Source organism: Prionailurus bengalensis, chromosome B4, assembly GCF_016509475.1.
Source record: "Prionailurus bengalensis isolate Pbe53 chromosome B4, Fcat_Pben_1.1_paternal_pri, whole genome shotgun sequence".
Classification (NCBI taxonomy): Eukaryota; Metazoa; Chordata; class Mammalia; order Carnivora; family Felidae; genus Prionailurus; species Prionailurus bengalensis.
Genome location: NC_057358.1, coordinates 54,993,752 through 55,009,821, shown reverse-complemented (window position 1 = coordinate 55,009,821; position 16,070 = coordinate 54,993,752). Strand labels below are relative to the sequence as shown.

Genomic DNA, 16,070 nt, shown 5'->3' with positions numbered 1-16,070 from the left:
ACCAATTTTTTTTAAAGTAGTCTCCATGCCCACCATGGAGTCCAACACAGGGCTTGAACTCATGACCCTGAGATCAAGGCCCGAGCTGAGATCAAGAGTTGGATGCATAACCAACTGAGCCACCCAGGTGCCCCAATACTAAAGAGTTTTATAATCACTTATCAGGAAAATGACTCTACAGTATTCCTTGGGAGCCACTTCAGTGTTAAAAGAACAACTTGTTTTCTAGTCAAAGTGCAAGTGGAATTGCCAACTACATAAAGTAACACTTCTCTTCCAAGTGTAGTGATTGAGAAACTCTCTACTGGTCTTGTGAAAGATATGATTTAAAAAAAAAAACTTTATTTTTTTTAAATTTTTTTTTAATGTTTATTTATTTTTGAGACAGAGAAAGAGCACGAACGGGGGAGGATCAGAGAGAGAGGGAGACACAGACTCTGAAACAGGCTCCAGGCTCTGAGCCATCAGCACAGAGCCTGACCCGGGGCTTGAACTCACGAACCGCGAGATCATGACCTGAGCTGAAGTCGGACGCTGAACCGACTGAGCCACCCAGGCGCCCCCCCCCAAAAAAAACTTTAAATGCGAATATAATCTAACATTAAATTTTAAAATCTGATTTTCCCATGGAATTGTGTTTATAAACAGAGCGAGGTAATGTCTATGACTATTATGACTTTTCCTTTTGTTCTGACTCCATCAAATCCAAGACTTGTGTTTAATGAGAACAAGATCTTATGCCTTCTGCACACAAAATGGAGATTTATTAGGTCGATATAAATGGCTAAATCAAAAAAATATCTGATCTCAAGGAGACATCTGATGAACATTGATGGTAAAAGAATTAATTGGGGTCTCATGTACTGCTGGTTTCATCAAGTTGTGTATGTTTGCCTAACTACGCTGAGCATTGACAAGGAAGGGAAAGTGGGTGATTACTAACAGGTGTTCTGCCCAGCAGAAACTGATCTAGTGCAATGGCCGTACTACCATTACAGTTTCTTTCATTATATCAAAAGCAAACAAACAAATAAATATTACTAAATCAACTATTTCCATGACACCGTTTGGGAAGGAAATTCATTTAACATCACCACATACATTATTTGTTACCCTTGTCATTTTGACATTTACATTTATACACACACACACACACACACATATATGTATATGTATATATATATATATATATATATATATATAAGCCTTGGCATAGTATACATATCTGTGTTTACTATAAAATTACTATGTAAAAATATGTGCCAATATTTTACATCATGAATTGGTGGAGATTATCAGAAAAGTAAGCCCATAGTTAGAAGACCATTAGTTGGCTGCCATTAAACTCCCTTTCCTCCAAGCTCTACGTAGATGCAGGGACACTGGTGTGGAGGTTAGAAATATTGAGTTGAGACCAGGGCAGGAGGGAGAGATTAGCAGCTTGAGCTGGGCTGTCATCAGTCAACTTCATGCATCTAGATTGCAGTCTCTGGACCCTGAGAAGCAGGATTTTGAAGATATTGTAGGAGAGACATGTGTACATTCTCTTATCTAATCCTCACAACATCGTCAAGAAGTAAATATTATCACCCCTATGTTACAGGCTAGTAAATAGTCCACTTCTCACTGAGATGAGCCCAACTCCAAAGCCCTCATTTTTAACAATTCCACTATGTTGCTCCTCTACCAACCTTCTGGTAAATATACAGCATCTGTTTCCTGCTCTTGGCAGCTTTTGCTCCCATCCTCACAAACATTTGCTTCAGAATCTGATTTTTTATCTGATATTAAAAAAAAAACGCTCATATTGATTTTATCGAAAATTTACTGCAAAATGGAGGAGGGGTGTTCATTGACAAAAACATCACAAAATGTGATTGAACTTCTCAGGGTGACTGTTTCCAGAGAGATATCTCTGCCTCCTCTCTTGCTCAAAATCTCATTCTTTCACCTCTTTATTTAAAGGGGCTAAAGCTACCCTTCTGAATATCTTTATCTTTTATACTCTACTCAGTTAAAGAAGAGATTAAAATAAAACCAGAGAAGACAGCACAGTAAAGCAAAAAAGTCTACACTAAAAACATGTCCTGGGTGTCTGAGTAAGACTCTGTTTACGCTCTCTCTAAAAAAAAATCTCGGGGCTCCTGGGTGGCTCAGTCGGTTAAGCGTCCGACTTCAGCCAGGTCACGATATCGCGGTCCGGGAGTTCGAGCCCCGCGTCGGGCTCTGGGCTGATGGCTCAGAGCCTGGAGCCTGTTTCCGATTCTGTGTCTCCCTCTCTCTCTGCCCCTCCCCCGTTCATGCTCTGTCTCTCTCTGTCCCAAAAATAAATAAACGTTGAAAAAAAAAATTACAAAATAAAAAATAAAAATAAAAAATAAAAATAAAAATTAAAAAAAATCTCAACAGTCAAAGTCAAAAATCCTTCTCATTGTCTTGAATATGATGGGTGGACATTGTCCATTTAGATTACAATGTTAATTTAACAATTATTACTTCCTCCTTCTTTGGCCATTTCCTGATCATCAACTCCAAATATGCACAGAAAAAAAAAGTGAATCAGAAGTTAAGATTCCTGTGTTTCTAGAGATGTGACAGGGTAAATGAGTGAAATAGCCCCATGGGACTAAGGTGACCCTGATGGCAGTTAAAAGGACAGATTTACTCTAGCAGATTGTTGTCTTTGTCAAAAAATAGGAAAAATGGGTTTAGATTTTGTTTTCAATGAAACATAGAGATCCAAAGTTTTGTGTGAAATCCCCATTTTTGAGAAATAATTGTACCTTTTGTGCAGTGCTGTATGTACCAAGTACAACTCAGTGCGCCATATCATCGTCGTTGCCATAAAAGTTGAACTTTCTGGAACAATGTACCCTCTCTTCCCGGCGGATCTACCCTACCCACTCTGCACTCCCTCTTCCTGAGATCTCACTACTCCCGTGGCTTCAGTTACCAGCTGTGTCCCAGACTTCTTGTCTGAGGTTCTGAGGAGGCAAAAATATCTAACTTTCTACATCTGGCTGGTATCTCAAACTTGCCATTTCTAAAATTGAAGTCATTACCTAGTTTCTCAAATAAATCTATTCTTCCCCCCATATTTCTTACTTTAGTCCACTACCTAACCATCTGCCTTCTTTGGTAGGTACCAAACTACCCTTACTTTTCCACACCCAATCAATTCCACGTTCTGCCAACTGTTACCCATATCCCACTACCTACTTCTCTCTACTTTCACTATTATTACTCTACTGCAAATTGCTACTATCTTTTACATAGAGTTAATTGGAGCCATTTTTACTGAGGTTGGATTCTATAGCCATTATACAAATGGAAAAATGTATGTCAAACCTCAGTAACATGAGATACTCAGCCAATGAGATACTCAGACTATGGAAAGACCAAATGTAGGAAATGTGGTTTCCTAGTTCCCCTTCATCTGGGGCATCCTCTCTCCTCATCACATGGATCCTTCCAAGCTATTTAAATTTTTTTGTCTTGTTCTTTCTGTTTTCTTTTTGTCTAGAAGATATAATTGAATTTTCAGAAGTTAAATATTCATATGATGCACTTCCAAATCCTACAAACACATCATCTTTAGTCTCAACTAATGCAAATAATGCTGTAAAATGAACACAAAAATGCTGATATCTTTTTAAGTTAGTGATTTCATTTCCTTCAGATAAAAACCTAGACGCAGAATTGCTTGATCATATTGTAGTACTTTTTTTTTTTAAAGCTTTTGAGAACCTCCATACTGTTTTCCATAGTGGCTACACCACTTTACATTCCCACCAACAATGTGCTAGGGCTCCCTTTTCCTCCAGATCTTCAACATTTTGCCTCTTTCTTATCCTTTGTGTCTCAATTCAAATATCATTTTCTCAGAACAATCTTCCAAGCACTCTCCAGCTAAGACACTCATTTCTATTGAATAGCACTATCACTTTGCAGTTTTTCTTCTTCACAAACTTAGTAACAGCTGAAATAATATTGTTTAGTTGTTAACAAGATTGATGCCTATCTGTCCACATGAAGGCAAGGACTTGTTTACTGTTTATTAAAATACCTTCAGCTTCCAGAATAATAGCACATAATAGGTGTTCCATAAATACATTAATTGACTCTTTCTGGATATGCAGGTAAAGGCTAATCAAGCCTTCAATATCCTAAAGACTTACAAGAAGATTACATGTTGTCAAAGCAAAATGTGTGGTTTTCTAAACGTATCTAGTGACCTCTGCTGGAATACCTACTAAGGAAACCAAACAGAAGTCTTCCTTTTTCCCTAATTGTCCTCTTACCTCATTTTCATTGAATGATAAAGTGTTAGTGTGAGTTTGAAATTAGAGATCAGGACTTTTGAGACCTTCTGCCGTCTTGGAGAAATTCCACCTGCCTTTCTGTCTGAATGACTGTTCTCTTTCTACTCCCAGCTCAACATTTTACGTTTTTATTATTTTATTAAAAAAAACCTGTTTTTTAATTTTTTGTTGTGGGGCGATCGGGGCAGAGAGAGAATCTTAATCAGGCTCCACACCCAGCACAGAGCCTGATGTGGGGCTCAATTGCACGACCATGAGATCATGACCTGAGCTGAAATCAAGAGTTGGATACTTAACCGACTGAGCCACCCCAGGTGGCCCTCAATTTGTGTTTTCAGCACAAATCTTTGAAGAGAATATTCAAGGAAACAGAAAGCAGAAAACTTTTTCTGATTCCTCTCCAAATCTTATTACATAAATTACTGTCTCTCCTTGCCTTCCCTCCCTGCCACACACGAAAGAAGATTCATCCACATAACATGGATAGATAAAGATATATCCCATGGACATATTTTGTATGATTCCATTTATTTCACTCCTCTTGACTCAAGGAGAAATTTTGAAAATGGCATTCACCACAGAAAAGCAAAGAATTGGCAAAGGGGGTTCTTCTGTTAGGAATTATAGGATCAAAAGAGTTACGTAAGTCTACTTGAAGGGTCATTAGGAGATGATGTGTTGTTGAGAATGCTGGTACTTGAAGCAAAAACCCCAAATGAGAATTGAGGACCAGGAATTTCAAAAAGAGTAATGAGCTGAGGATGGGAATAAGTGAAACAATCCTGAGGTGATCTGATTAAACTTTTGGAGATAGTTTTTTTACTTTTTAATCATCATTGATCAGTCAAAGTTACATTTCTTGCATGTTGTACTCAAAACCACCTGGGATTTATAGTTTTTCATAGGGAAATTTTTGAGAAAAGTAATTAAGAGAAGGGGGAACCAAGATGTAGGCCTAACATCAAAATTTAGATTATAAATGTAGACTACAAAAACCAGGATTTTTTTTAATGCTCTAGAAATAAATCCTCAAAGAATACTTGGGAAATCTAAAAGGATTGAAAGTTTGTAAATGGTCCCAGTGAATTCTATGTGTAATCTAAAATGGTCTGTAACCCTAATAAGGGGAATTGCTAATCTTGGATCACTCTGGAAGTGATGAAATAAGCATTGATGACTGAATGAGTCTAGGAGTTTGGCCAAAAGGACAAGGACTAAAGGTCAGGACTTGTGTCGTGCTCAGCCTATGAGGATTCCACCATCTGAAGGGGTGCTTACCTAAGCCCAGAACTTGAGGATTTTATGTATGATTGAGTTGGTCAGGTTGATACTGATTGGAGATACTGTCCTCACTGGACCTGCCCAGAAAGACTGTACAGAAGGGCTGATAATTCCTCCTTCAACTGAGAGTTCTCTGGGAAGCACATGAGATTTCATTTGACTGGTTTATACCTATAATAAGTTCTCCAAGCCTGAGATCTTCCAGCTCTGACCCTGCAAGTCTCTCGACACACCGCTACTGGCATCACAGTTTATTGAAAAAGGGATTCAAAAAAGTTTCAGAGGACCAGAGAAAGAATGCTCCGAGGCCGATCTCTATCTGTGACATCCCTGAGCGGGCTTCCTCGGTGGGAAGTGGAAGAACTTCCTGTGGACGATTTACTACTGTTTGAAGTCGCTTGGGAAGTAACCAATAAAGGTTTGTACTGCCCTAGAAAGTGGCTCTTTGGCAGATTGTTGAAGAATGCAGATTAGAATTTCACAGGGGACTGTAGTGAGAATGAACTGACAGTGAGTGAGGGAAGTATTCAAACTGAACATAAGTTTAGGTTACATTTAACCTTGTCTATTTCAACAGACAATGATAACTTAGATGGGGCTGTGTGGAAGGGAGACAGTTGAAAGCAGTCGTTGGAATGTGCATTTAAATTAAATTTGACATGCATGTTATGACAAAACAGGAATAATAATATATTATATATAATTATATATATTATAATATAATAATAATTTACTTTTTTGGTTTTATGATTTCTCTCAACAAAAAAGCATAAACAAGTATTTTATTTTAAGGAAAACCATATGTGATCAGGACCAATTGCAAACTTTAATGCCAAGCACTTTAATGCACTGCTAAAGATTGTGTGAAATACTTAATAATGTTTCTAATAACTCAAGATCAGCTTATAGTTAAAGTTTTAACTTAGAGGCTGCTCAGAATGTATTATATTGAGCTCCTATTAAGAAGAATGAGAGTATTTCAAACTTAGAGGAATTATATTTGACATATGTTCTCATTTTCACCTTATACTAAGTGTTCAAAGTTCTCATGTGTGTACATTCATAAAATTCATAAAATCAAAATAAAAAATCAATTCTGCTTATGTAGAAATGCAAGAATGAATGTGAGAGAACAAAGTACATTCTTCCTTTCTGTAGTTTAATGAGATGGAGGCAAAGAGGACAGAAATCTTATTATGGAAAAGTGTTTTATGAAGAGCTTTTTCTAATGTTCTTTTTCCACTCACAAGGTGTTTGAATGTGCCCAAAGTTCCCTGGAACAGAGTCATCTCTATTATACATATCCTAGGCTATGACCTGAAATGAAGGTTTTTTTCTCTACAGAGTAGGTGGGAACTCAAGGATATTGCTTGTTGGTGGAAAAATTGGGGGGATTCTTTAGCACCAGGAATCAGTTCAGAAGACCCCTGTGTGAGTTCTAGCACCTGAGCAGAGCCCCCTCTTCTTGCTTCTTTCCTTCTTTTCTCTCCACTTAGCAAACATTAATGGAGCATTGTTTCCTGGCGCTGGGAACACACTGGTGAAAACTGTTATCCCTTACATCTTGGTGACGTGTGTGCTGATCTCAGGACCTAGAATGGTACCGGTACACAGAAAATGCTCAATGCATTTTTTTCTTTTGAATGAAGGAATAAATACATTTTGTTTTTAGCCCTAAGTTTCCTTGAAACCTGTTTCTTTTGTTTCCCATGCAAAGGAAAGAAAAAAAAGTGGTTTTTTTTGGTGGAAAAGGGAACCACAATGTGATTTACCAACATTGACACCATCTCCATCATATCTTTATTTTAATATTTATTACAGCCTAATTTTTTTAGAAATTTTTATATAAATGGACAGTTATTGTGTTCATCCTTGGCAATACACTGATATTATATATGTAGGTTTTCTTTAAATTTACTTTGAACTTTTACTTCCGTGTAGCTCATGGCAGTGATATGAGGCATCTTAGAGATCAATGATCCAACTTCTCTATTTCAAAGATGAAATGGGTATCTAAGGCATTAAATGATTAAGCAAATGGGAGGGTTGGGACTAGCATTTAGGTCTTCTTTAAGCTCATTTCTCTTTTTACTACCACACAAGAATGAAAAATTAAAACCATTGCCTAAGGAAATGTCCTATAGATGAAAGAACACAGGACTTATGGTCAAGGGACATAGATTTCTAACACTTTGAAAAAACATCCTTTAAATTACCTGAATATCCATTTATTCATGAATGAAGTTAATGTCATACGCTCCTGGTATCTCACAATGTTTTGTGGCAAGCAAGGAAATCTATTTACATCCAAGAAAACAAAAGATTTATTAGAGGGAAAAAATCCCTCTCTGCCAGAATTTTGCCAATGAACAATGAATATGGGTAAAATATAACAAGTGAGAGAGTCACAGTTAAATTATTGGATGTTAATTCTCAGACTTCAAAGTAACACTTTCTCCTTGTTCATATTGCCCTTGACATTCATTGCTTTTATTCATTTATCCATTTATCATTGCTCTTCATTTATTATTCTTAAAGATTCATCAAGTGTTTATTAGATGTCAGGCACGGGGAAATGAAGGAGATAGAGTTTAACAATACAGAATTGATTCCCAGTCTTCCAGTACTTACAAACCTGCAGGAAGATAGACATTGAACATGCAATTGTTGTCAAATGTGATGACAATAAGAATAAGAGAACAAGTGGCTCTTAGACTATATGTTGGGGGCAAGGGAGGGGAGGTTTCTACCTGGATTGGGGTTGGGCGGGGGGAACCTCTGTGAGAAAGACACAGTTGAGCTGACACCTGAAGGATGAATAGCCATTGGGTAATGGTGAATGGAGGAAGGATAAAGAAGGATGAGGGAACCGTATGTGCCAAGATGCAGAGGTGAGAAAGTGTACTCTGTTCTCACCTGAGAACAGCTCAGAGAGAAAGATCTGAGAGAAGCTCAGAGAGGGGAAAGGAGTGGAATGTGAGGGCAGATGGGAGATACCAGCAGGGGGCAGTTCATGAAGTTTAGGGTTACTTAATAGCCTTAAAAATTCTACCTCCAATGCGTGAATGGTGGGAAGCCACTGAAGTTCTAAACAGCAAAAAGTACTAAGTAGTCAGGTGTGTTTTTGAAAAAGTGCTATTACTAGTTGGGTGAGAGGATAGCAGGAAAGTAACAGACAAGTTAAAGACTGTGATGTGGTCTAGGATAGAGAGTTTTGCCCAGATGTAAGAAACAAAATGGTTTACTTTCTCCTTTGTTCAGACAGGCCTCACTACAATCATTTCTTCTGCAAAGACCTGCCCAAATCATGGTAGATTATGGACCAATTATTATGTTGAGAATATTTAAGATCATTAAAAAGACTTGAATAAATATTGTCACAAATAATGTTGCTAATTTAATACATGTGAGCACTTCTGAAATATAGTCGCTAAATGAATGCTTCTTTTTAAAAATTTACTAAAATCAATACATTTTAGTCCTAGGCCAGTACGTAATATAACACATTCAATACTCTACTTTTTCCCTTCTCAAACTGGGCATCAACGCTCTAGGTCACATGGTGTGAAAGGCATAGGGAGAAACTCAGAAACCTACAGTCAAAACGGTGTGGTAAAAACTGATTGTAACTGCAAGTCTGCTCTTCTAAGGCAGGAGTTTGGAAGGTGGGACCCTGATTAAAGAGGACCACAAGGAGTTTGTAAACCTTTAAAACTGTATCTGAAAATGGTATGTATAAGTCCTCTTGGAGAAGAGTACTGAATGCTTTCATCAGATTTCCAAAAGCCTTAATGACTGATGTGAGGACCACTGCTCTAAAGTTCCCTAAACCCTGAGTTCCTTTTTGTTAACCCAAAGCGTCAAGAGACAAAATAAAAAAGCTATTTCCTCTAAGTATTGTTTTCCAAATGGATTTTCTCTAAGGCAGAATAGAAAGGATTCCACTTTTCCCAAGTCTTAGATATTTATCTTTTTGTGATATTGGTCATTTTCTTCCTCTGTCCCTCCCACTCATCACTTTTAAAAATCCATCAATATGTTGTTCCACACAGTTTCTTACAATCTTGCTGTCTACAGCCTGTGGGCTCTGGAGTCAGACTTCCTGGATTGGAATCCCAACTCCATCATTACCTGTGTGATGTTGGATCAGTCTCATAGCCTCTTTGTGCCTCAGATTCTCTATTTAAAAATAAAGATAATGATAGCACCTACCTATAATGGTGTTGTGCAAATGAGAAGAAATACCAATTGAAAATCACTTAGAACAGTGCCTAGCATTTAATAAATGCTCTGTAGGTGTTAGCTTATTCTTATTTCTTCATAAAATTTATTCATAATATGAGGAAGTTGGATCATTCATTTTCATACTGCCTTTCACTTTGAGCAATTCCATGATTCTATTTTTAAATGCAAAAGCAGAGAGGGAGAAGGGAAAGATATGGATCAGGGTTACAGTAATTAGGGTTGAGGTGCCTTTGCCCAGTGTGGATATGCAGTGGCTGTGTCAGTGGCATCCCAAGCCCCACCACATGGAACACAATCTATGCAAAAACTATGCTTGACACACATATAGCTTCAAGATGAGCACTAGTCTCCTCACTTCCTTTTCATCCAGATTACCATGTCTGAGCCCTCCTGTATAAAACAGTTGGAGTTATCATTGTGGAATATTCAGGATGGGGAGTGTCTAAAGTCTTGCTTTGAGTGTATTGTCCTCCATTGCCCCAAACTGCATATGCTTTAATTTAAACCACAGACCAGCAAAGCTCTGGACACATAACCATTTGTTGACCATTGTCACCAGTAACTCTTTCCCATCAGACCTGCTGCCCAAAGAATGATGTCTAACTGTATAATGACTTCCCCTGCTCTGCAACTGTATCTTGGAACAGGAGGGTCAGGTTAGTAGCTATGCATACAGAAGTCATATAACTTCCAAATTCTGTAAACTTTAAGCAATTAAAAATAGTGAAGATTCTCCCAATATGTAAAATACAGTGGACCCTTGAACATTTTGAAGTATGTGGATCCACTTACATGCAGAGTTTTTTCAATAATACAGTACATCACTGTAAATGTATTTTTTCTACCGTATGATTTTTTAAATAAACATTTTCATTTTTAAAATAAACATTTTCTTTTCTCTAGCTTGTTTTATTGTAATAAAATAATATAAAATACATATAACATGCAAAATATGTGTTAATCGATTGTTTATATTATCAGTAAGGCTTCAGGTCAACAGTAGGCTATTAGCAGTTAAGTTTTTGGGGAGTCAAAAGTTATATGTGGATTTTTGACTATGTGGGGGGTTGGCAACCCTAACCACCACATTGTTCAAGGGTCAACTATACCTCCTTATTATATAAAACATATATATCCTTGTTGTCTATAATATATTTAGCATAATAACATATAATTTATTATATAGAGACAGCAACTTATTTGGCTGGTGTCCATATTCCATACTGCTTTGGAATCCTGATTTTAGCAATATAAGCAGCGTTTATAGATGAAAATTTGGGGTTTTAACTATCTCCATGGCATATGCCATGGGATCTCATCCTTTCTTTCTTATGAAAGGCCTGATACTTTGCCCTCACACTAAAGATAGCTCCCATGTTGTTTCAGGAAAATATAGATCAATAAAATACAAAGTACATGTTTGAAAGTGAAGGGTGAATCCAAATTCAGTGACCTATGCTGTGGCAAAACAATAATTCAATAAAAAATATGTGTTGGGGAATGTCTGGTTTATGCTCCAAATTTGAAAATAGGAATGATCCTATTTCTATGCAATCACATTCTCCTGTAGTTAGCATGCCAGGAGAGGAATTTGGGGTAACGTGTGGCATTTAGACAAAGAAAAAGCTGAAGGAAATTAGTTGGCATCTAAATATGAGGAGGACAGGGAGAGGCTAAAACGGAGCTTGAATATATGAAATAGTGATGAGGTGCCCTCCCCAGGAATAGACGCACAGGAAGAAGTCAAGGGGGAAAGATTCATTTTAAATTAGGCCCCAACCAATACAGGATTGCCTTTTTTTTTATTTTATGTTTTTATTCCTGATAGACTGGAACAGCATATCCATAGTATTTATGACAGTCTAATGCCATTTGGGGACTATCCCCATCAAAGTTGAAATGGGAAAAAGAAGTAGCAAATTAATTAGCAATGTTTAATTTTGCATTTCAATTCCCACATCTAATAATTCTTTTTTTTTTTTTAGTAAAGATTTTCTCTTCTCCTTTTTGTACTTTGGCAAATAAAAATGTATTTGCATTTACCCAAGTGTATTTGAACTTGAAACACATAATCTAACAAACAAGGATGTCCTAAGATCTCTGGGCAAGATACATAGTTGCACATAAAAGAGAATTTTCAAGAGTAGAGATGTGAGTAAGGCATTAATAAATATGTGCCATCAGAATCCTATAACATAGCTCCTGATAAGATAAAGATGAAGGAAATAAGTCTACAGAAGAAATTATTTGAAGATTTTGTCTTTTTATGGATAACAAGTGTGAATAAAGCTTATATATAAGTACGTTGCTACGATGTGACTCTTTAAAGAAAAAAAGTTTTAGCTACTCTTGCAAATTATTTCTCTAAATTTGTTTTCCTCAAGAAATGGTTTTAACAGTTCATAAAATTTTCTGGAATTTGGAGAAATATTTAGGCATATTTGGTGCTGGCCTCAATGTATGTCATCTCAGATTCATTGTTGATGGTAAGTGAATCCCGTTGGTCCTGGTCCAGTGTAGAAGTCTCTGATGGCAAGGTTACAGGTTGTCTTCATGTGTTCCATGCTATTCTCATCACCTGGCATCTGAAATGTGATTGATAATGTCCTTACCATTCTCTGTTCAAGTTAGTTTCAAATTTCTCTAAATTTTCTATAGTCATAAAGTCTTTTCTTAGAGACGAAGTTCTTAAAGACAATAAGTTTATGTAGACTCATATGAAAATTACTTGCATATAATATTTACATTTGGGAAATTATATTAACTCTTCTCTTTTGTGAATTAATGAATGCTGTTGGCCTCATATAATAGTACGAACATTTGCATTATGTGTCTCACCTCTTAAAAATAATTTAACCAAAAGTATATTTTGAGGTTCAGGTGTAAAGAAAAATTTGCAGATGGTAATTCTACCTTTTGGCCATAGATTGTGACTACTGGTAAGATTTATTATTTAAAGCCTAAATTACCGAGACAATTTAAGAGATGCAATTGCTATCGAACGCTCTATCCTGATGAATTGAAATAACTTATGAAAACCTGAGATGAAAAATAGAAATCTCTCTTTTTAATATACAAGTAATAAAATTGCTCCAGGAAATAGAGCTGAAGATTGGTGCCATGGTCTGTGTTAGCTTTGTGATTTCTCACGGCATTTCTTGAGTTGTTTCCTCACCTATAGCTCATGGACAAAGAATTATTCAAGAAGTTGGTTCAGACTGTTTTCATATTCTCATACAACATGATTGCTTACAGCCAGCACCAGATATCCTGCCTGAGTTTACGAAGGTCGTCTTCCCCTTGGTCCTCCCTATTCCTCCTACCTACCTGCCTCTCAAACCTTTCCTTTTGCATCCTGTTACTCTCCCCTTGCACGCTGTGCTGTCAACTTAGGGCCTTGGGTGTAACTCTTCTCTCTGCTTAAAAAGTTCTTCCCCATGATAGCTGCTTGCCTAATTTCTTCACCCTTTTCAGTATTTACTCAAATGAGCCCTAGTTTGGGATACTTCTGCTACAACCTGCCTTCTGCCCCCAAGCTAAGTAATATTTTATCCCCACTGAACAGAAGAGCTAATTGAGCCTTAGACAAGTTGAATTAACTAGTTCAATTTAAGTTGTTGCCAATTTTTTTTTGCCACAGTAATGCTTCAATAAATATCTTAATAGACATCATTTGGCACTCTTCTTATTTCCTAGAACAATGTAAACATGCTGGATCCAAGAGTGTGCATATTTCCCAAGAGTGTACATATTTTTTTGGCCCTGTGTCTTAGTAGTCATGACATCAGTGCCAGAGGAGAAAAATGAAATACCATGTGAAAATTTGTGTCATTGGGTTCGACACAAGGTTTGGGCCAAGCATCCCACCTCAAAATCTATCAGCTCTTTTCTCTAACCAAAAGGTACCTTGCTGGTTACTTTTGAAGGTAAGTGGTTCTTTATCTTGAGAGACATGGTCATCATTTCAGCAATGGCTGTTACATGGAATACTCTGGCCTCTTGGACCACTGCAAGAGTAAAAGGTGAAAACTGTTGCTGAGGGTGTGTGTCGTGACAATGGCTATGGGAACCAACTTTGACCCTTCAGTGTGGATAGAGCTTTAGGCTACATACTGCTCTATTCCAATCATCTCTTCAGATTTCCTTCAAATGTTTGTAATTCTCTGCTGCTGCCAACCTGCTGCTCTCTGACATGCACCCAGAAAAGGCTTTAAAATATGCATTGAATTGAACCAAATAGTAACTATTTGTTGGTGTCCTTTAAAAATTTTCTTTTAAGGGGGGAAAAGAAAGTTACAGAGAGGGAGGGAGCCAAACCATGAGACTCAAGGACTGAGAATAAACTGAGGGTTGATGGGGCATGGGGGGAGAGGGGAAAGTGGGTGATGGGCATGGAGGAGGGCACTTGTTGGGATGAGCACTGAATGTTGTATGGAATCCAATTTGACAATAAATTATATTTTTAAATAAATAAATAAAACTTTCTTTTAGAAAGTTAAATAAACTCTTGTGCTTGATAAATCCTAAATGCTAACTTAAAAACAAGGACTCATTTCCATGCCTTCATCACTTAAAATGAAATACTAACCTGAACGATAAACAGAACCGTTCCTTTTCAACAGTTGGTGGCATCTATACTGTGATTCAGACGAAGGCCAAAACCACAGCAGATGAATGGGGAGACAATTATTTTCTGATTGGCCCCTATTTTGAGCATAATATGAAGACTCAGGTGGAACGGTGTGAACCTATAAATGATGCTATCAGAAGAGCAGTGGATACAATGAATAAACATGGCTGCCAGGTAAGGGACACCGACTGACACTTCACCCAGCAAGACCTAGTAAAACTGTTATGCGAGAACAGACCACCATTCACATGACCTCACAAGAGAAGACTATCTCCTTAGGGAAAAGGACTGGGTTTGTGAGAAAGATGATCAATTTAAGTGTAAATAGGTTACATTTGAGGCACTTTGTGAAAACCATCAAGAAATGTCCAGTAGGGTTATAGGTTTGGAGCTCAACAAAAAGTATAGGATAGAGATGTTTGGGAGAAAGTTATTTGTGTTTAAATTGTGTTGACATTATAGCTGTTGATAATATTATTCAGTAGAAGTTTATAGACTAAAAGCAGATGTTTTGAGCCAAACCTTGAGGGGAGTGTCAACATGTTAGAACATCTATATTAAAAAACAAAACAAAAAAAAACCCACAACTCAAAGATTGTAAAAGTAGAAACACAGCTAGTGATAGAGAAACAAGGATGTACAAGTCCTAATCCTCAGAACCTGAAAATATGTTACCTTATATAGCAAAAGGATTTTGTATATTTGGGGCCCGAGGTGGGGAGATTACCTTGGATTATTGAGGTGGGCCCAATGTAATCACAGGGGTCCTTATAAAAGAGAGTCAATAGAGTCAGAATCAGAATGAAGATGTACCAGTGGAAGGAGAGGTTGGCCTAATAAGTTTTGAAGATGGAGGAAAAGGCCACATGCCAAGGGATGCAGTAGCCTCTAGATGCTGGAAAAGGCCAGAAAACAGACTCCCCTAGAGACTACAGATTGACTGCAACTCTGCCAATGTGTGGATTTTAACTCACAAGACCTGTTTCAGATTACTGACTCCCAAACATGTAAGGTCATAAATTTGTGTTGTTTTAAGCCACTAGGTTTGTGGTAATCTGTTGCTATCATAACAGAATAGGTCAAAACAAGTGAGGAGTAAGTTTCAAGTATGAAGAAGGGATTAAGTCAATGAAAGATTAAACCAGGGTAAATTGGGTTTGGCAACATTCAGGTCTTTCATGGTAATCTTGTGAAATATAGCTTCAGGAGAGAAGAGGGTTAAAGCAGATTGCAGTGGGTTGAGGAATGACTGAATTGGGAGGAAAAGGGTACAGAAGCTGTGTCAATGAGAGTTTTCTATGAGAAAAAAGGATAATTAAGTAGTTTGCAAATGGCATTGTTTTGAGAATTAGTGTTTTATTAAATGTGAGACCTGATCATATTTATATGCCAAAAGGAAACACCTAGCAGACAGGACGAAGTTGAAAATTCATAATAAATGGACAATCGAAGAGAGTAAGATCACTGAGAATTGGAGAGGGAACACAATCCAAAGCACTATCGAGAGGATTATTTTCCCCCTTTGACTCAAACAGAAAATAAAGGATGAATGCAAATAGAGATAAGTTGATCAAGAAGCAGGATGGTCTCAT

The 16,070-nt window shown here is 37.3% G+C and overlaps 1 protein-coding gene across 1 annotated transcript in view; it reads left to right on the top strand.

The window, feature by feature from the left end:
- Positions 1 to 5,559: 5,559 nt before the first annotated feature.
- GYS2 (glycogen synthase 2) overlaps positions 5,560 to 16,070 on the top strand; it is a 50,626-nt gene continuing 40,115 nt past the window's right edge. The window contains exons 1-2 of the mRNA XM_043564765.1: positions 5,560 to 6,021; positions 14,471 to 14,652. Of these exons, the coding sequence (XP_043420700.1) occupies positions 5,901 to 6,021; positions 14,471 to 14,652 (303 nt within the window). The 5' untranslated portion in view covers positions 5,560 to 5,900. The remainder of the gene's footprint in view (positions 6,022 to 14,470; positions 14,653 to 16,070) is intronic.